Source organism: Choloepus didactylus, chromosome 2 (genome assembly GCF_015220235.1).
Source record: "Choloepus didactylus isolate mChoDid1 chromosome 2, mChoDid1.pri, whole genome shotgun sequence".
Lineage (NCBI taxonomy): Eukaryota > Metazoa > Chordata > Mammalia > Pilosa > Megalonychidae > Choloepus > Choloepus didactylus.
This window is the reverse complement of record NC_051308.1, coordinates 133,518,658-133,540,334: the sequence shown is the minus strand read 5'-3', so window position 1 is coordinate 133,540,334 and position 21,677 is coordinate 133,518,658. Positions and strand designations below refer to the sequence as shown.

General features: G+C 36.6%; 1 protein-coding gene across 8 annotated transcripts in view; it reads left to right on the top strand.

The window, feature by feature from the left end:
• The window catches only part of NTNG1 (netrin G1), a 377,727-nt gene that overhangs the window by 226,089 nt on the left and 129,961 nt on the right, over positions 1 to 21,677 (top strand). For all 8 annotated transcript variants that reach the window (XM_037826502.1, XM_037826498.1, XM_037826501.1 and 5 more), the window contains exon 3: positions 2,280 to 2,920. In XM_037826502.1, the coding sequence (XP_037682430.1) occupies positions 2,280 to 2,920 (641 nt within the window). The remainder of the gene's footprint in view (positions 1 to 2,279; positions 2,921 to 21,677) is intronic.

The window sequence follows — 21,677 nt, the reverse complement described above, 5'->3', positions numbered from 1 at the left end:
GTAAAGAGTCTGGCACATACTAAGTGCTAAATAAATGATGGTTATTATCAGTGCCCTTTATTGAATGTAGCAATGAAGGCCATTTAGATAAATTTTCTTCAAACTTATTTTCAAAAACAAAGATTTGTTAGTATTGATCTATTCCCAGAATCAGCCTAATGTGCCTCCTCCTCTCATCCTAGCACCCTGTCTCCAAGTGAGAAGCTCAGTGCACCCCTGCTAATGGCACACAAATGCTATCCTTCACCACCACTTAGTACAAATGTCCAACACGTCACTTTGGTGTCTCCTGCTGAGCTGATTCTCTGGATGTGGATGTCCCTCACCTCACACAGAGCTGCTTTTGTCAGGAAGAAGGTGGTAGCATCCAAGCTAATGATTGTGCAGATGGCTACTTGTGGACAGATTTGGAAGTGATCATATTTTTTCAGTAAATTTTAAAGGAAGGTGTGATTTGTATAAATCTGTCCCCTTCCAATAAAGTAGTCATACATATTTACATATATTTAGAATTTATAAATCCTGACAGATTCCACAAAATTTATAGCCCTCCGTAAAAGGCCTATGCTACTAAGCAGAGCTTTGTATTTGACTTGCTACTATGCTTAAGAAAGTTTAAATAATAGTAAATTTGGTGATTTATTCCACCTAGAAGAGACACTTCTTCCCCCCCCCCCTTTGGCTTGTTTTGAAGAGGATACTATAAATAGTGATACAGATGCATGATCAAGAATACAGAATGGAAATTTGGAGAGAGAAGTACAGAAATATTTCCATTATCACTGATGCCTTGAATGTATTTTTAAAACAGTTCTATTCCTCAAATAATGTACCTTCTCTCCTTTCTCCTACCCTATCTCAATTATACTTGAGCCCCGCAAACCTGTTGCCAGCTTTAGGATTCAGTTGCATTAATGGGGAAGACTGAGTGAGAATATTCACTGACTAGGCAGGAGACAGTTGCCTCTAGGGAATCCAAAGCAATGTTCCAGTGTTCATCTTACATTTCATAGCAGTCAGCCGGTGACTGAGTATCAATGTCCAAAGTGTAAATTCACTATTTGAATCCCTGAATCCTGCAGGGATGATGAAAAGCTCTCAGTTCATAAAACAAGGGAAAAAATTCTAATTGTAATTTTAAGAGAAAACCCAAGGACAAAGTCAGAGGATCAATTCTTGTACCCATCTATTTTCATGATTACCTGGTCCAGGATAGGAAGGAAATACCTGAGTGGTTGACTCAAATGATACCATTTATTTTCTTAAAAACAAAATAAATGAAAATCTGGGAACCACTCATTTGCCATTCAGTCTACTGATGAAAGCTGAAAACAACTATTTAGTGTCACATACATGGTGCTATAACATATGACGATAACAAGATTTATTTCCAGCTGCTTTTTTGAGTGGTTGTGGAGGAAGTAGCCTTTGTGGGAGGGAGAATATAATAATGATGGCTAACATCCATGGGTGTGGGCCAGGCACAGAGTGACACATCAAGTGGCTCTGGCTCTTTGCAACATCCTTCTAATTGAGTAGGAGATTTTCCTGTCCTGACAACTTAGAGCACACTCCCTCCTCCCCCAAGTCTTTCCTGAACAATCTCCTCATCTCTAGCTAATAGGATGGCAGATGTTTGGACCAAGCCCCAGAGCCTGTAGTGTACCACATTTTAATGATTTGTGGTGAACAAAGTAAATGCGTTAAAAGCAGACTTTATGAAATAGGGACCCAGTTAAATATGATGGATTTGAGAACAGTGAGGAGAAGCTGAACATCATATGGGGCTATTGTCTCCTAAACTGTACGCAGGTATCTATAGTCCATTGCTAATTCTAAAGCTCTGCTTGAAAAATGACTTTTTAAAGAAATGTGCTCTTGAGGAACGTCCTTGAGGCAGGGAGGAATTTCCCCTGCCTTTCTAGAACATCTTTCTAATAGGAAACAGAGGTATTGAGCTGCTAGACAGTTGCTCAGTGTCTTTGTATTTCTGTGACCACATTATGGGCCTAACACATATGGCATAAATAAACTGTTTTCATTTCTTAAGGACCATGGAAGGAAACAAGACAAGAAAATTACCACATTGCTTTTTATTTATTTCCTTTTTTTTTTAAAGCTATTAAAGAGGAGAAGCCAGTTAGGGCAAATAAAATGATTACTGCAAACAGGTTTTTATTTCTTTTTAATCCTTCCTAGTCTATTACCCAGCAACAGCAAAATGGCAAGACATGTCAAAGCAGTGTTTTGATGCATCCTGTTTTTTTCTTCTTCCTTAGGGAAACCCCTACATGTGCAATAATGAGTGTGACGCAAGTACCCCTGAGCTGGCACATCCCCCTGAGCTGATGTTTGATTTTGAAGGAAGACACCCCTCCACATTTTGGCAGTCTGCTACGTGGAAGGAGTATCCCAAGCCTCTCCAGGTTAACATCACTCTGTCTTGGAGTAAAACCATTGAGCTTACAGACAACATAGTCATTACCTTTGAATCTGGGCGTCCCGACCAAATGATCCTGGAGAAATCTCTTGATTACGGACGAACGTGGCAGCCCTATCAATATTATGCCACAGACTGCCTAGATGCTTTCCACATGGATCCTAAATCCGTGAAGGATTTATCACAGCATACTGTCTTAGAAATCATTTGCACAGAAGAGTACTCCACAGGGTATATGACAAATAGCAAAATAATCCACTTTGAAATCAAAGATAGGTTTGCGTTTTTTGCTGGGCCTCGGCTACGCAATATGGCTTCCCTCTACGGACAGCTGGATACCACCAAGAAACTCAGAGATTTCTTTACAATCACAGACCTGAGGATAAGGCTTTTGAGACCAGCCACCGGGGAAATATTTGTAGATGAACAACACTTGGCACGCTACTTTTATGCAATCTCAGATGTAAAGGTACATGGAAGGTAAGAGAACATCCTGTCTGACTTGAATGGGTATAGCTGGGTCCCAAGAAAATGTCAGTGTGTTTGTCCAACAGTTGTCCAGTGACATTTGTCAATTTCTACTGAAACATTTTCTCAGAAACACCAGCCTAGAGGTAGGTTCTGAAGGCATTTGAGACCCTTCTTACTCAGCAATAATCTGTACCCGCAGACTTGCTGTCACTGAACCTGGCAGGATTCCTTAGAACTTAAACAAAAGAAAAAAGAAAAAAAAAAAAAGCCTCTCATTCCAGAGAAAGGAACTCCCTAGGTCAGGAGATAGAAGGCATTTTAAGTTTTTAAGGCAGTGAAACCAGCAGGGAGCAGAGCTGGTTCCTCTATGAAAAACAAGAAATACATCTTCCTTTGTTTTTGAATGCAAGGGAAATTTAGAGACAGGTGATTTTCTTTGTTTCCTCAATCTCACTCACTAGCCTACTGTGGACCCAAGTAAAGAAAGGATTTCAGCATGGTACAACTCTCTGCTTATGCTTTGTTATATTCCACAAAAAATTTCCAGAAATTAAAGTTTCATGTCTTTAAATGTATTGATTCAGAACCAAAAGCATCTGGGAAAGAGAATGCATTTGCCAAAAAAGGGGCAAGCTTGATTTTTCATGGTTTTTTTTTTTTAATGTTATTATCTTAACACTATATACTACCATTTAAAATATGGACTTTAGTTGGGCTCCCTTCATTTTGTAGGTGAATTGCAGATGGACCAGACACTAAAATTTAAACATATTAATGGACATACTCAGGGATATCTTTGGTTTTGACAATATCCCATTGGCACAATTGAAAAAGTTTCCAACAAATTTTAAAAAGTTTAAGTGGAAAACTTGAATAATGAGAACTGGGACCACCAAGCTCGGGATACATAAACACATTATTAATTATGGTATGCTATCAAAATAATCAACTGATAGGAGCTGAAGCTTGTGGAAATGGGTGGGAAGAGTTAAACTCAGAATGGTAGACAGCAAAATGGAGAAGAAAAGGAGACTGCAAAGCAAAGCAATAATCATCTCAAAATGCCAAGATAGCTTTAAATAAGAATGTATGAAGAAATGAGTATAAACAGTGCATAAGTCATGTAGATTTAACCAAGTAATTATAAAACTTGGACGTTTAAGGCAGGATTTGTTCAATTTAGTGATACCCAGTATCCCTCAGGGCAGACCAGTCTTCAGAAACCAGACAGAGAGGAGTCAAGAGTCCCAGCCTTTCAGAGTTGCCTTAGCCTTTTTTGAGGGTAGTGCTCTTGTACTTGTGTGCTTGGAGAAAGAAGAGGTCACTGCTGTTTAGATAATGGCCATGGTGGGCACGCAGAATGGGGTGGTGGCTCTGACCTCAGTATGCTGGCAAAGATTTCAGAATCTTAGCTTTGGGAAAGTGGCAGAAACGGGTAGCCATCTACTACTCTCAGCCTTATTCTAGGTCCTTGTTTCTTATGAAAAAGTCAGGAGTCTTTAGGTTTGGAGCCTTCTTAAAAAGTTTTCAACCAAGATCGTGGTGATGTGTCATGAAAATATCTTTAAAGCGAAATAATGTTTTGGGGAGAAATATGGACAAGTACAATACTGAGCTCATGGGTTCCAGGGTATATCAGGGAACCAAGAGAAGGCAACATGGATCTGTTACCTTACACATGAATTTGCTATTTAGAATAAAATGCAGCCATTATAATTATGAACACTTCAGCAGAAGATTATCAGTTTCAAGTATCTCATTCTTGGGGACATATGACATAAGAAAATAATTAATATTGACATTAACAATAGTATACACAGTGAAGTAACAAATATTCAGTTCCTCTACTAGAATAAATGTCAGAATTAATAAGCTGAGATTTGAACTTGAATTTTAGTGTGATCTGCATTGTTAAATAGACTCATCTAGGTCAGTTTCCCATACCTTACAGTTCAAGAACTCCCCAATCTGAGCCAAAATCCCTAGGTGTGACTTCCCTAAATACTTTCATTTGTAATGAAGGCAGTTTTCTGAAGCCTTTTGGATGGGAAATAACCATTATTGCGTCTTATTTTTGTTTTTAGATGTTTGTTTTTTTCTCTCTGATTAATTAAAAGAAAGTGTAAAATATACTTTAAAGCTAAAAGGATTTTTATGCATTCTCCATTGGGGTCAGACATGCCATCTCTTAAGTGTGGGATGTTAGAAATGTAGAATCTCACCAGATTGACCACTTTTCTTTTGTCCCTTATCCTGGTAGTGTCCTCCGCCTGCATTTCAGTGGTCCTAGAAGTTTGGAGGAGCCCTCCTCCTTTCCCTGGGACTCACCTCCACTGTCTTTTCCTGTTTGCAGTCAACTGTAAGCTGCTGAGGAAGCAGCTGGGCAAGGGAGAAAGGTCCAATAGAGGTGAGCCCCTTCCATAAGGCCCCGCTCTGTCACCTCCAAACTCAGTCCAAATTCCTCAGGGCAAATTGATGCTGGCATGCAGTGCAGGAGGCGCCAGATGGCCTGGGTATTTTTAGTCTTAGGGGAGGGACTAAAGAAGCAAGGCCTGATGGCTCGGGCGTGTCTCCAGCTTGTAAGTTATATAAGGAAGATCTGCTCATACTGGAGACACTGAAGGGAAATGTTGAGCTATTGCCTGGTTCGTGGGCCTCTCAGCATCAATGCTGATAAAATTACTCTTAAACATTTCAGTAGGCGCAACAGGCTAGGTTGTCTTTTTCATATATAGTTAATCATTCATAGCAGGGTTGAATATTAATTTATGACCTCTGAAAGAAAGTTCTAAAGATTTCATGTCAGGAATACCATAAATACAAACTTTCCAAGATATAACTGAGATCCTCACCCCATTCCACTGGAAAATTATTGCTATATTTCAACATGCCTTTACATGTCTATATCTGATAATGATAATGATGTTTTCTAATTGTCACTCCCACTCCCACCCCTGTCTCACCATAACGTGGGAATTGACATAAGTTATTTTGGGAAAGTGGAATGGAGAGAGGACATAAATTCCCATAGAATAGTGGACAGAGAATACAGGTCTTTTTTTACTTGGAAATATTAAGCTATGAAACAAAAATACTTGAAAAATCTTTGTCTAAATTCACTGGCTATGAATTCCAATTCACTGCTTCTTTGTACATGTGTGTACACAGCCTTTATGTTTTTTGTTGGCTAGTATTGTTTGGTATAAAAATGATAATTTTATTGTCAGTTGACTAATGCAGCATTTATATTTTTTGGCATGTGATACATCTATTCACATCTATTTTAATGTTGGCAAAAACTATAATCTCATTGTAAAAATTTTATTCCTCTGTCACATATTTATTTTGCCCCCATTTACTTCCTCTCATTATGTATTTATTAACATAATGGAGGAAAAAGAGGAAACGCGGCTTTTGGCAATCTCAGCAACTCCGCTGTACTTACATTGTTCAATAACCTAATAATCTTCATGAACTGATTCTAACTTATGGATGTCCTGCTTCAGTAAATCAGGGGGATTTTCCCTAGTGAATAATAGACGAGTGCAGTGTGCCAGTACCTTAATTAAAGAGCCGCTCTCTTAGTCTTGATCTCATTTTAATTTACAGGGTAATACTACAATAATATCACTAATAGAAGGCACATTAAAGGGCATCAAGTAGCATTAACTGTATTAAATTATGGTACTTGTGTTAATTAACTGCTGAAGCAAGATAGTTCTAATGGCCACAAAGGTAGGCTAATGCATAAATAAAATCTACTGAGTTGAGGAGTGAGAGGAGAAATGAAAAGTAGATGTTTGTTCTGAACATTTTTTATACAGACATTTTTATACAGGAGTTTAATTCAAGGGCTGTTACTAACAGATGATGTCAAAAAAGTTTTCTTAGTTACACAATTGTAAGTTTTGAGTTTTAAGTGTTCTTTATTTCCTTCTGAGCTTTCCATTATTAAATTAATTGAAAAGTTGGACATCATGTTTGAGAGAGGCATAGATATATTATTTGAGTGTATATATATATATGAGTGTGTGTTTATATATGAGTGTGTGTGTATGTGTGTGTGTGTATATATATATATATATATATATATAAGTAAACAACATTATTTATTCTTTCTGTGAGTTGAACAGTTCCAGGGAAGTAATGTGACTTATAGTAATAATTGTTAACTCTGCAGGACAAATGAACATTTGACAATAATCAGTTCATTGTAATATATACTATCAGCAATGCATCAAGGTACTTCTTTCACATATAATATGATGGAAATTCTTTTTTAGTAACAAGAACTCTAAGAACTTTTCTCAGTGACCCACAAGACTCAGCCACATCTTCATTAGTTGCCCTTTAATACAATATTCCTAAGAATAATTAACAATAGTTTTTTTTCTTATTGGTGTTTACTCTTTCTGACCTCTTGCAGTGCCTACCTGAGCTCTTTACAGGTCGCTGCCTCTCAGTTACTATTTACAGAATTGACTTTGTTTCCTATACCTCCATTGTTGATTTCCAAGAAAAGCGCCCAGAAGCTCTGGCACAGAAGCTCCACTTCAACAAACTCTGTGGTGCCGTCTTCTTTCACTGCTGCTCCAGCCCAGAATCACACCCACCTTGTCTAACCCCCAGTCCTGGAAAGGCTCAGGACCTCTCGAACTGGGTGTCAGGAGTGAGAAAGACCCCCTCCACTCTCACCCTCAGGAGAAATTAAATTCACGTTTGTCGGCTCTCATTGTTTGAACATCAGTGCTTTGGTATTTGCTATAATTAGGACAGGGTAGGCTAAAATTCATTTTCCTGAAGCAAGACTTTCAAATGATTAGTGCAAAAAATATGTGATGTCAGGTAAGCAAGAGCATGGGGGAATCTTAAAAGTATAAGAGCAAAAAGGCATTTTTCAAATTTTCTTAATAACTTGGAAAAATCATGTAACACCCAAGTGATCTCATTACAGAAGGCTTATCGGTTATCCTGCAAGCTTTCAAAATCATTTTCCTAGTCACAATTCAAATAAACCTACCAAAATATTTACTCCTCACCTCTTACATGAGAGGCTTCCTACAAGATGTTTTTGAAGCACTGAACCTGGCGTTTGCCTACTTGTCCCCAGTTAAGTCCTAATTATTGAGCTTGGGCTTTACTATCACTTAACTGAGTGTGCCTGTTCTTTCCATCATGATAAATACTTACCCTCCACCCAAGACAGACTCTGGATTAGACAGTTGATATGTATAGATGTATAGATGCACAAAGCATAAACTTTGCTCTCAAGGAGCTAATATCCAGAAGAGACACTGACATGTAAACAAAGACTTCAACATGTCAGTTAAGTGTTTTCCATGTGTGAATGTGTAAAGTGTTGTGGTAGCAGAGGAGCTACTAGTTTAATCTGGGTAGACTAGCAAAGGCTTCAATGAGGAGGTATCATTTGTATGGTGTCTTGAAATACATGCTTTTGTGTGCCAAGCATCCAGGGCAGAATAGATACTCTTGGCAGACAAATTATGCTTAAAAAGAGCACGGCATATTAGGAACTCCAAATAGTTGGGAATGGATGAAGTGTAGAGAATCATGGGAGATTTCTTCCTATATTCTCCCAATGGATCTTCAAGAAGCACTGAAGGATTCCTACGTCTTAACCTCTGAATTTCCCATGTCATAAAAAATCTAAAATTATATAGGTTCTGACATATCAATTAACTGCAGGTGAGAAACATCCTAAGGCAATGGAATAAGATGACTGTAGTGTGACTGTATTTAACAAGGATATGCAGACTAGAAAACATCTGCTTAATTGTGTTGCAACTATAATCCAAATGCTGATGCTTAAGTGGAGATCCCAGAAAAATTCACCAAATTCTGCGGAAGCCATCATGACCTAATGGTTTGGGATTTGCGTACAAAGTCAAAAGGACTTGGTAACCAATCATGTTTTGAGGAAGGAGTATAGTTAAGATTTCTTAGTCAACTGTATGTTTGGAGGGACCATAAATTAAGTCTGGGAATAGTGAAGCAAAATTTTAGTTAATTAATGAGTTGGTTAGTTATTTTTGTGGTGCCAATTCAAGTGGTAGGAATACAAGTAGAGATTCTAATTAAAGATTTAAAAGGACTGTTTTTATGTTCCACAAAAGAGTTTGAGCTAGAGATATCAGTTTGAAAATTATTACTTTATGGTTAAAGTTTTGGGAGTAGATGACATGGATAAAGTAAGCTATTTTCTTATAATTTTAAATTATTGTGGTCAAAATTCTGTGGAATACTGCCATTTAAAAGGTAACATCTGAAGGAAATTAAGGAATAATCTGAAAAATAGAAAGAAATCAGAAGTAAGGCAATGGTTAAAGTAATTATAGTAGCCCCCATTAGTATTTAAGTTATAATCCTTTACATTTTTATAGCACTCCGTTTATAAGGCTCTTTTCAGTTACCTTATTTCCTTTCTTCCTTAAAAGACTTGTAAAACAGATGTTGATCAACCCCATTTTACAGAGGAGGAAACTGAAGACCAGAGAAGTTCCATGACTTTTTTTTTTTTTTTTTTTGGTCGTCCCACAGATAATAAAGTAACAAAATCGAGTTGCTAGCTACAAACCTCATGTTTTCTCTACATTATGCTCTTGCAGCAATACCAGGTTAAACTGATTTCAGTACATACAGGAGACCCAAACCCAAAGGAGCCATCTTTAAATAAAAACACCAAACCAATGTCTTGTGGCTCTGCCTTCTTGGAATGTCTCAGGAGTGGCCCTCTGCACAATTTTTGGCTCAGTATTTCATTTCACCAGATTGCTGTCCAAGGAGTGTTTATTTGAACTCTAATTTCTTACTTTATTGTTATCAACCTTAAAAAAAGGTTTGGGGAAAATTGATCATATTGTGTTAGATATAAATGTTTCACTGCTAAAATCAAATAATGGTGATAGCTTTGCATTTTCTGAGAGGAGAAAATGAAGTAAATGAACTGAATTTTCTCAATATTAATTTTTTTCTCCCTTATTTTTTCCTTAAACCTCTACTACCTGCAACTGCTTTTGATTAACGGTCATCAGCAAACACTGAAACAAACCAGCAAGAAATGGTCATGGAAACACTTGGAAATGCTAACTATCTCAGCTTATTCTAAGGAAGTTCATCCTCAAATTGAGAATAATCTGATTTTCCTTTTAACTTTCACGTATTAGTCCACATTCTCTGTACTAGAACTGTAGTGAATAGTGTACTGTCTCTTCAGTGAAATAAAATTTTGTAAATTTACGGTCAATGATCCTATCCTCCAAGTCTTCTTTTTTGCCAAGATAAATGGATCTTTAACTTTTCCATGGTCTAAAGTTTTTAAATTCAATTTCCTTCTTTTATAGGGAGAATGATGCCCAGTAAATAAGAATATACAAATGCATAGAAAATCATAATTAAAAGTAAAAACAACACAAAGCATTGATACTGAACTCCAGTGGAAATGCTTAGAATAAAGATTCCTGGTATGTCCCTGTTTTAAGCAGAAAACTGACTGCCATTCTGATTTGAAGTATATTTTAAGTCCTTGAGGATTTCTTGAATTATAAAGAGAATATATGCATAAGCAGCTCATTTTCCTCCGAGGTTTGCACCATTATAAGGAGAGAATGTATCTAATAATTCCTCCAATTAAATTATGAACTTCATTAGCGTGCAGAAAAACAACCCACTTTAAGAACTTGTCTCTTTATCTTTTATTCCCCAGCGCCATAGATTTTTTTTAAGCTAGTAGGTCATTAAAGGAGAGATGTTTCCTTTTTAAGAAACAAGGATATTTAGACAAAATATCACATAATGGAAAAGGGAAATAATTTCCTCCCTCACTTAACTTAGCATTAATATGGAATGCTACATTCCAACTGCATTCCAGTTACATCTCCATGCCCATGTGATGGGAAACAGGGATTCTCTGAGCTCTTCTATCTAAGTCCTTAGGCCACATTTTTTTATCCTAATTCAGTAGTTGGTGTCTTAGGAAGGTCTTGCTGGGATTTATCCCCAGGATTGGCAGTCTTTCCATGACACATTAGGAGACCATGCTTATTGGTTGATACACAGTGTAAAAGTTTTTGTGGTTTTATGGGATCAGTGGTTCAGTAGAGAGATCATTTCATTCATTCTCTAAATACAAGAACAAATGTGTTAATGTCATGGGTTTTATCATATTAATTTGATTGTGTGGAGCAATATGTTGATTCCATTGCAAAACAGTTCTGTATTTCAGCTTAGTAATGTCACTCTTAGAACTAAGTTTAACCAGAACTGACTGCACTAGGTATAAACTCATGGTTTCTATTTCTGCCACCTTTTTGTAAGTAGGAAAACTGCATCTCAACAAGATCAATCAATCAGAGGAAGGGGAAAGGAAAATTTAGAAATTGTTCATGTCTTGGCATATGAGCTTCCACTTCAAAAAAAAAAATGAAATGGATAGACAAGGTTTTAAATAAGTGATATTTAATTCAAAGGCCTTAATCCAGAATATTATATAATTTGGAAAGCTACTATGTTGGCTCTTTTCTTGTGCTGTGACTGACACCTAAGAAAACTGATTTTGTGCTAGGAACGTATTGAGAGGAGAGAACAAAACGTTAGAATTCTGAAATCATGATTTGTCCTGTTTTAAAAAAAGAGCCATTGGCCAGGAGTCAAGAGAAATAAGTTCTAGCTCTAGCTGTACTAATAACTTTTTGAGCTCAGAGCAAGTCCCAACCACCCATAAACATGGTCTAGTATTATACTGTATTAGTGTTTCTCATTTACTCTTCAAATAAAGTCTATGATGGTCAAATACATTTGGAAAATGTTGTTCACAATATTTCCTTCCTGGAGAATCACAATATATATTAGCATATTAAAGGCCCTGGGATGTCCTACTTTAAAGAAACATTTACATTTGATTTAGACCAGAGCTTCCCAAACTTACTTAGGCAGATCACTTCTAGAAATACCCTAAAGAGCTAGTGTCCACAGAACTCATCTGGGGTAGTAAGTTTCCTTCAAACGCCAACATCACTGAACTCTGTATAATGTAAGGAAATAAATAAAACAGTCTTATCTGGGTGTGTGTGTTTAAACTATTTGCAGTGCTAAAAACAGATTGATTTTTTTTCACACCAAGGTCTAATTTTGGCTATCATCCCTCCCATTTTGTGGCTACATTGGGTGAAAAGAATGAGACTATCTTAGGGAAAGTCTAGCCTTGATATAGCATATCTTTCCATATTTTAACGTTTGCTCTTTATTTTTTGAACCTAGAGAAGTACTGTGTATCTTTCTTTAAAAATTATAGGAGATTGAACACTGTATTGGAATAAGTGGAATATTTTTGTTTTGTTTTTAAGCTAGAGAAATCATGATGGAAGAGCCAACAACGAAGTGAAAAATGAAATGCCAAGTGGTGCAATCTGGTGCATTTTAGAGATAAATAGAGATGCTGAAGGATTTCTCTTCCTCCCATATATAAGCCCCTCAAACTCTAATTATATTAATAAACTAAAATCATGTATTTAAAGGAATATAAGATAACTAGTATTTAATATATTCTTTTTTTTTTAATATCTGTCAGCTGCTTCGGAAGGTATTCTTGAAACCACAGGCTGATTTTAGTTAAATGAAAATTGCCGTTTTTTGCTCCTCAGGAGCATTAATGAACAACTAATTAGAGACGAGTAAAACTAAGCATTGTATGCCCCTAAGGAATATCACCTCCTTTATGAATTGTGTTTCTGCCCTGAAAGCAAAACTTACCTTTGGTTACTATTACTCATTTGGTTCTACCAGAATAATAGGGAAACAAAGCTATTAAAGCATATTGGTGGCATCCACGTGTAATTATAGATCATCCAGTAATGCTGAGAATTGGGGACAGATTGGGGGGGGAGGGGGTTGAGAGATGGTGAGGGGGGAGCTAAGGGGTCAGAGATTTGGCAGGGTGGTAGGACACAACATTATGGACCCCCAGGATTGAAATTATATTGGCAATGTATATACCAAATAGTTGGAGTCATAGCATTGCAGAATCATTTATTTTAGAACTGAAAGAAACCATGAAAATAATATAATTGAACTTCCTCTTTCAGATGTGAAAACAAAATGGTTAAGTAAATTAACCTAGGGTGATACTGCTGCATAAACTAGAATTTAGTCCCAAGTGGAGGTCCCTGCCCTACCCTCAGTGCCTAGAAATGAGCCTGCATATAGTAGGAATTCAGTGAAGGCCTATTGAATGAATGTGTGAATGTCTATAGAACATTTTCTGTGTTTCATGCAAAATGACCATTTTAAGTGTCTACACTCTTCCTATCGGGCATCCTCTGGTCACTTTTTGCCTATTCCCCACACAGTGTTGCAAGGGAACAGGAGCTAAGCTCAATATTTTTGGTTATGTCACCTCATCCAGTAAACCAGGACTGCAAAGCTTCAGGCTTCAGCCAATTGTCTCAAGTCAGAGAATAAAATTTATCTACCCGAGACGTGAGAGTACTATACACATTCAGAAATATATGAATACCAAAGTCATTCACAAAATTTCTTTTGTTAGTCATTTGATTGGTGCTTTCAAGACCCAAAATTGTGACTCTTGATTCCTTTCCTAAATGAGGAGAAGCCTATGGAAAGAAATTGACTCATGCCTACCCTCAAGCAATATTTAGCAAAATCACAAAATCATCAGGTATCCCAAAGTTCTCTTCAAATAATATTTGGTGAATGTCTTGTGAGTTCAGCAACCAAGGAGTAAAAAAAAAAATCCAACACATTGAATATGAGGTATTTAAACAGTGATAGAGTTAGGGTTAGGGTTGCAAAGGGTTGATCTAAGAAGGAAACAGACAGTAACTGGACCCAATATATATAGATTTTTTTTTCTGCTTAGCCTTTTACAAAGATGTGTCTTTACTAAAATAGTTCAAGTGTATTATATGCACTTAAGTAGCAAAATGAGATTTAAAAAAAAACAGTATTAATAGTGGGAGGCTAATTATAAAAGAAGTGGAAGGGAGAGAATGAGAGAATGCAATCTGGCTGGCTCAAACTGGTAGAATTGTGGGTAGTTTTATTTTCTTTTTTGAGCTTTTCTGTATTTTCCACATTTTGTTCATTGAAAATATAGTCATAAAAATTAGTTTTAAAAATAAAATTAAGTTAGCAGCATAAATGTAATACTTCTCGGCTCAACAAAATAAGATACAGAAATTCCAAGATATATTCATGTGTCTGTCCTCCATACTCCTTATTTAAATTCATTCTTAGTCCTTTCCAACATTTAATGTTATGCCTAATTTTGAGACAGAGAAAGATTTTGAGCAGGTTTCTGAGTCTGTAACGGGCTTTAAGAGGAGGGAAGATATGCTAGTTGGAAGAAATAGCAAGTTGAGATTCATTGGGGCAGCACACTAAACTGTTTGGAGACAATTAAATTGGGAAGAGGGAATTCTCTGCATAGAGGAAAGATGAAGAGCAGTTAGGGAGAAAGTGGGCTTAAGGGGCAGGAATCTCAATAGCAGAAGATCTTTAAAATGAGACTGAGTCTTGATTTCATATGATAGGTAAGCAATGGGGACCCACTGTAGACTGTATAGAGTGTTACATGTTAGAAAGAATGACACATTTTTAAAGAGAAAATCATGCTACTATCTGGGTATAAAATGCCTTGGAAGAGGGACCTTATTGACTAGCAATAACCTTAATGATATCTGATGACCACGGACATATAAAGGAAGAAATAAATCTTAAAAACAGGTTTTAATAATACAGAAAACAGATCTGTCCCTAATATTTGCAGTGCTGAGGAAAGAATACAAATGAGGTCCCACATATTATATGTATAAATATTTATAAGTTATAAATCAAACTACACCACTGACTGGCCCAGGGTCCTGTAGCCCATTCTCCAGAGTCTGGCCAAAGGAGCCGTACTCTCCTCCTAGCCAGTTCTGCTGCCCACAAGCCTGATAGCAGCGTGGTACTGCTGGGGAGGGGTGGAAGCTGTGTCCCAGGTCCAAGTTTTATAAGTGCTGACTAGACCTGCTTGAACTTGGAATAGAAACTGACAAATAAGCTCTCTAGGAAGCCAAGGCAGGAAGGTTCTCCTCTCCCATGCCTCACTTCATTTCAGTGTTTCCCAGCTCTAAGCACCTCCAGAAACTACACGGAGGATTCTGCTTCTGGTACGGCCAAGCAGACTTCTCCTACTGGGCAAACATGTCTGCAAATAACAACTACTAACTCTGGATTCAATATAAAAATAAGTATTTGAAGGAACTGATAAGTAAAGAGAAACAGGCAGATACTGGAGGTGAGTAAATTCTTAGAGGAAGGAAAAGGTGAGTTTCTCTTTTTTCTGCTTTTACCCTAAGGGTAAATCCCATTCTGTGCCGTAAGGGATGGGAGAAAGGGAGTGTGAGGCTAAAATTCTCACGGAAAACTCCCTTATTTTATTGGCTTTAACAACCAGAGTACAGAGTCAGGGCAACCACAGCAATGGAAACATGAGGGGAGAAATTATGAAAAGGAGAGAGCCAGAGAGAGGAAATCTCCAAACACTATGTATAAGCTCTGCCTAAATCTCTGGCTAACCCCTGAACCCTCGATGTGTGGTGCAGGTACCAAGCTGCCAAGGTAAAGCTAAAGAACTGAACTGAGATTCCAGCAGCTCTAGCAGAGGAGACAGAGAGTGCAGCTTGAATTTGGCCACATTAATTGCCTACTAAAACAAACAAAAATCAATGCTCTTCAGAGGGACCTAACAGAATCCAGTATCTCTACAATGATTGTTTACAATGTGTGAAAAAATTCAACACACTTCTTCACAATATGTGAAGAAAACAGAAAAAGATGGCTTATACTCTAGAGAAAAGACACCTGGGACCAAACTCAACAGGATCCAGATGTTGGAATTTGCACACAAGATTTTAAAGCAGCCGTTATAACTATGCTGAAGGACGTAAAGAAAACATGCTTTTAATGAATGAAGACATTAAACATCAGCAGGGAAATAGATATTTTTAAAAAATGAGCCAAATGAAAATCCTAGAACTTAAAAAGTATAAGAACTGAACTTTAAAAAAAAAACAACTCACTAGATTTGTTTAACAACAGATTGGAGCTTGCAGAAGAGTTATGAACTTGAAGATACATACATAGAAATTACCCAATATGAAGAACAGTGAGAAAGATGATAGAACAAAATGAACAGTCTCAGAGACATTTAGACAATATCAAAAGGTCTAATATATATAATTGGAGTCCCAGAAAGATGTAAGGTTACAGTGAACACCAAGCAAGATGAATATCAAAAAACAAACCATATCATATACAAACAGTGAAGTCTCATGATAAAGAGAAAATCTTGAAAGCAGCAAGAGAAAAAAGACACATTCCATATAGGGGAAACAATTCAAATGACCACAAAATTTTCATTAGAAACAATGGAGATCAGAAGGCAGTGCAACAGTATCTTTCAAGTGCTGAAGGAAAACAAAAAACAAAAAACTGCCAGCCCAGAATTTTATATTCAGTGAAAATATCTTTTATAAATGAAGGTTTACCAAAGACATTTCAAATAAAATCAAACAAAGAGAATTCATTACCAGCAGACCTACGCTAAAAGAAGTTTATCAGCTGAAAAAGAATGGTATCAAATGAAAATTTAGACTTCAGGAAGCAGTGGAGGACACCAGAAATTGAAATATGTGGGTATATTTAAAAGATAATTTTTCTCTTTCTTTCTTTAAAATACAAATGACTGTTTAAAACAAAAATTATAACATATTATTGTGAGGGCTGCAATGTATGTAGATATAGTATATATGAAAACTATAGCATAAAAGGTGGGAGGGAGGAAAATGGACCTATATGGTAGCAGGTTTTACATTTTACATTAAGTGGTGCAACGGTAACTCTAAGTAGACTGAAAAATTAACTACATATATTGTAATTCCTAGAGCAACCATAAAAATAATAATAATGCAAAGAGGTATAGCTAAAATGCCAATAGGTAAAATAAAATAGAAATCTTAAAAAATACACAATCAAACCAAAAGTATACCACCCAAGCTGAGGGGAAAGAGGAAGCTCAATTATCTGGGGAACCTGTCTGCCTAGACATCCACTTTGGGTGATTAGGGGGTGACCAAATTTAAACAAAAGAAGGAAAAAAAAAAAAACAACAAAAAAATAACAGAGGCTTAGTTTTTTCCTCCCCCTCCCCACCCCCATCCCCCAAATTCTCACTTGAGTTCTCTCAGCATCCTCCAGCTTGGAGGGCCCAGTTTAGTTTTCGTTTCTCCTACCATATTACTGTCTGCTCAAACTGTTACCCAACTTTCAGAAAACTTTCTTAAAAGAACAGAAAAAAGAAACTTGGCGCTTCTGTATTTGTGAGATACAGGGCTCTCTAAAGTCAGGGCACAGAGACAAGGCCTATCTTGTGGGGGTCTAAGGGCAACAGTGCTATAGGCTAGAGAAGAAAAGTATAGGTACTTACAATACTTGGCAAATGTTTCAGCCAAGAAAGTAGCTCAGACTAGTTGGCTTAAACAGCAGGAATTTATGGTCTCAACGTTTTGGAGGTCAGAAGTCCAAAATCAAGGTTTCTGAAGGACCATGCTCTCTCTGAAGTTCAAAGTGTTCTGGTGTTGGCTAACCTGCAACCCATAACTCAGTCTCTGCCTCCATCACATGGTGATTTCCCTCCTTCTTTTGCTGTGTTCAATTTCCTTTGCTTATAAAGGCTCTAGTCATAATGGATTAAGGCCCACCTTCATTCAGTTAGGCCTGACCTTAACTAATAACTTCTTCAAAGATTCTATTTACAAATGGGTTCACTCATCCACAGGACCAGGGCTTAAGGCTTGAACATTCTTTTGTGGGACATGATTCAATCTGTTAACAGTGCCCTAGTTATTATTTTGGAATATGAGACAGGTGCTTATTCAAAACTACAGTGAGGTTACATTTCAACTTAAGTTAAAAATTGTGGTGGCCTGTGGGAAATTGAAATTATAACACTGGTGTAAGGATAAGAGAAGATACTTTGAAACGATAAGTATTTGTTAGTGAATGAATGAGTAAATCGGCCTATAGATTATCTACAAATAGAAGAAATTATTACTTTTTTAAAAATTTCCAACCAAGTTCAAATATCTCTTTAGAAATAAGCAGTTAGCAATAATCATTTTCATTGATTGCAGCCCAGGTATCTCTAAATAGCACTAGAATATCTGAAGTATTCTAACCCTATTACCAGTTAATACCAGTTATCAGACTATTTTTAACTGGTATTATAGGACAAAGGTTTGACTGTTACCAATAATGTAAGTTTAGAGATTAGGATTTTGTATGGAGAATTTATTTGAAGCATAATAAACAAATATATTGGGGATTTTTATTTTGTTTGGAAAAGTTAAAAAAAAAGAAGGAAAGGAAGTGGTATTTCTCTGGAAATTTTGCAAAAGACCTCTTCAACAGCATGTTGCATTTTTCTATACTTCTGCCTGGAATGAGCAGATCAGTTGAGAAATCTCATCCAAATTCACCTCAGAAGCATTCACCAGACTCAGCATTGACTATAAATCAAGGGAGAATGTAAGGGTGGGCTCATACCCTCTTGTTGGTTCATAGGTGTCCAGCTCCACCAGCCCCTCTAATGCCCTTTGTCTCTCACAGCCCTGCCCACTTCTTTGGCAAATGGGAATTTGGGAAGTCAGTAGATGTTCAGTCTATGAGATGGAAACTTTTAGACGCAGATATGAAGTGTGCTGCAAATGTGTAATGCTTCTATCTAAGGAGACCATAGCAACCACCTTCTTAACCTCAGCACTACATGAAATATGAAGTATACAGAACCCCATATTATATAACAGAAACTTATCTGAAAATTAGGCCAGAGAATTTCAGAAGTACAATATAATTCAAAAAAGAAAGGGGCCCATTTTGGAAACAGGAGTGCCCATTTGATAAGCTGCCAATGCAGACATTTTGTAATGTTAAGAATAATTTATATTTGTGGCTTAAGAAAGAAGTCACTTGCATTTAGTTAAACAGAAATGCTGCTTTATGCTTTGCGAGAACATGACAATTATTAAGAATGAAAAGGAGTACACAATACCTTACTGGGAATCTGATCATATGGATTCTAATCCCAGAACTGAAAAATGGGAAATAATAATATCTACCCTTGGTTCCTTTCAAGTATTCTGAAAAATGTAAAATAAAATATAAATAAATGTAAGCACTTAAATGTTTAGTGCTCCCTGGTTCCTGGCACTGTGCTACTTGCTGTAGTTAAAAGATGAAAAGCCATAGTCTCTGCCCTCAAGTTGCTACCATCTGGATGGGTTGACAGACACTTCAAGAGGAAAATTATGAAGCAGTGTAGTCTATGCAGTGATAAGGACATGCATAATGTTTCTGTGACTGTGGCAGGGAGAAGGAGTTCTCGTAGCCCAGTTTGCTTTTAATCACTTAAAAATGGTTGAATGTTGTCTAATAGTTGAGAATACCTAATGCCCTATTTTAGTACCAGATCTATGTACACACTTAGAAAGATACCTTTTTTTTGTCCTTTCCCTGATATAAGTATATCCAAAAAAATTTATTCCCAGTAGAGTTGGTTCTAGACACACGGAAATATTGAGTAAAATGTAGACTTGCAAAGCTGCATGTTGTTTAATCAGACTGAATGGCAGGCTCAATTTTCAATACAAAGTTAATCCTGTTTTCATTAAATATAAATGTTATTTATGGAAAGCAGGATTCTGCAGAAGCAAAGGATATCACTCAGGGTTTCACATTTTATATTTGCTTAGCATTGATGTGTTTAAACCAAGAGTCTTCTTTGCAATTTGATTATTTGCTCCTTTCCTTGATATTGATTATTCTATTAGATTTTGCTACTAACAACAGCATATGTAAAGATTCCAGTGTTATTTTACTACCGGAATATGATGCTGGAGGAAATTACATACCACACTTTAGTTTTTGACACAAACTAAAATAAGAAACTATCAAGTGGGGGCATGTGCTAACAAACAAACTCTGGTTCACATGGGGAGGCAGAGAAACCACAGTTCAAATCCCAGTTCTACTTGCTCCTTGGGGACTTTAGAAAAATCTCACAACTTAAATTTTATCTCAGAGTCTCTGTTCTCTTCATCCATAAAACAGAACAAATGCAATCCATATTGATGTTATTTTTAAAATGATTATTATATATGAAATACCTGGTACCAAGTACATATTCAATAAGTGATGGCTGTTATCATGGGGCCCAGGAATGGTAGCTACAATTGAATATCATGATTCTGAAAGCAACTTTGTATTGTTTTCAGTTGTTTTTTTGTTTTTTTTTTATAGGCCCCACAACATCTTGCCCCTATCAGCATTAACCATTAATGTATTTTCTTTCCCTCCTACTTCTTTCCACTTTCCTATATTGCTGGAATGAGTTTATTTTTATACCAATATATATAATTCATACTCTATTGTGCCTTTGTTAATATGCACTCAAGTTGTCTATCTTAATTGCTTCCTTCCCCTTTAGAGACCTCAGCAGGTTAAATTTTTCATTCCTTTATTTCTAGAGTTCTCTACTTGTAGATATTCCCATGAAAATTAAAACTGGGAATCACAAAGAGGGCAAAGCAAGTCCAAGTTTACTAAGGTTGGCTCCTTATGCTCTGGGTAGGTGCAGTAATTTTATACCCCATTTCCTTTGGGTCACAGATGGGCATTTGTCCTCACCAATGATGGATGGCCTACTTTGATATTTTGCATGAATGGCTCTTGAGAATGAAAGCCAATAAAAGATTCATTGGTTATCTTTTGGTCCTAATATTGTCACCTTAACACACAATGGCATTATTGTAATGTCCACTGACCCTGTTGGCCAGCAGAAAAGGAGAAGAAAATAAGTCTTGGGATCATTCTAGAGAAAAAATGCATTTAGAAGTTCTTTTCCTTAGAATGCAATAACTAATGCAATTTTTACATCTGTTTTTCCTCTGACTTCAGAGAAAGCTGCTTTTGAAAGGTGGCAAAACCCCTGAGTGCTGGGGAAGTTCAGAGGTCACCAACTTAAGTAGCACATCCTGTTCAGAGGCAAACCCATGAGACGTGAGGGAATTGGAGGAGAGGTCTTACAGGTGAAAAAAAAAATTATGTGAGCTGACTAGAGTGCACAATTTAGTGAAGATACAAAAGGAATTATGTATTAATAAATACGACATCAAAAACCCAATTAAAATTAGTCACTTTTTGTGAATCACTGTCTTATTTTTAGTCTTACTTCATATCCATTATGTACCGAGTATGTCCTATTTTAAAGGCAAAATGGATGTCCTAAAACAAGTGTTTGGTGTGTTTGGGAATAACTTTTAAGCATCTTTACCATTTAAAAATAAAATGTGACTGATCTATCAGTGCCCAAGGAAATTCTGACGTACAAATGAAAACCTCCTTAACTAAAGGAAAAAAGGATGATAGAAGCATCAATAGAACTTCATTTACAGTGGCACCACCATAATCATAAGAGGAATGTCATAGTTCAGATTTAACTGTTGTACTTCCATTACTTTGCACAAGTAAAACAGTAAACTGCAAAAAATGTAAAACATAGAGGAGGGCTCTGTATGTTGAGATATGAGCCCTTACTCTCAACTAATTAGTTGCTTCTGAATGTTTTTGCTTTGCTCAGTGGCATGTGGTACATAAATCTTTGCAATATGTTAAATGCAAATGGTTGTTA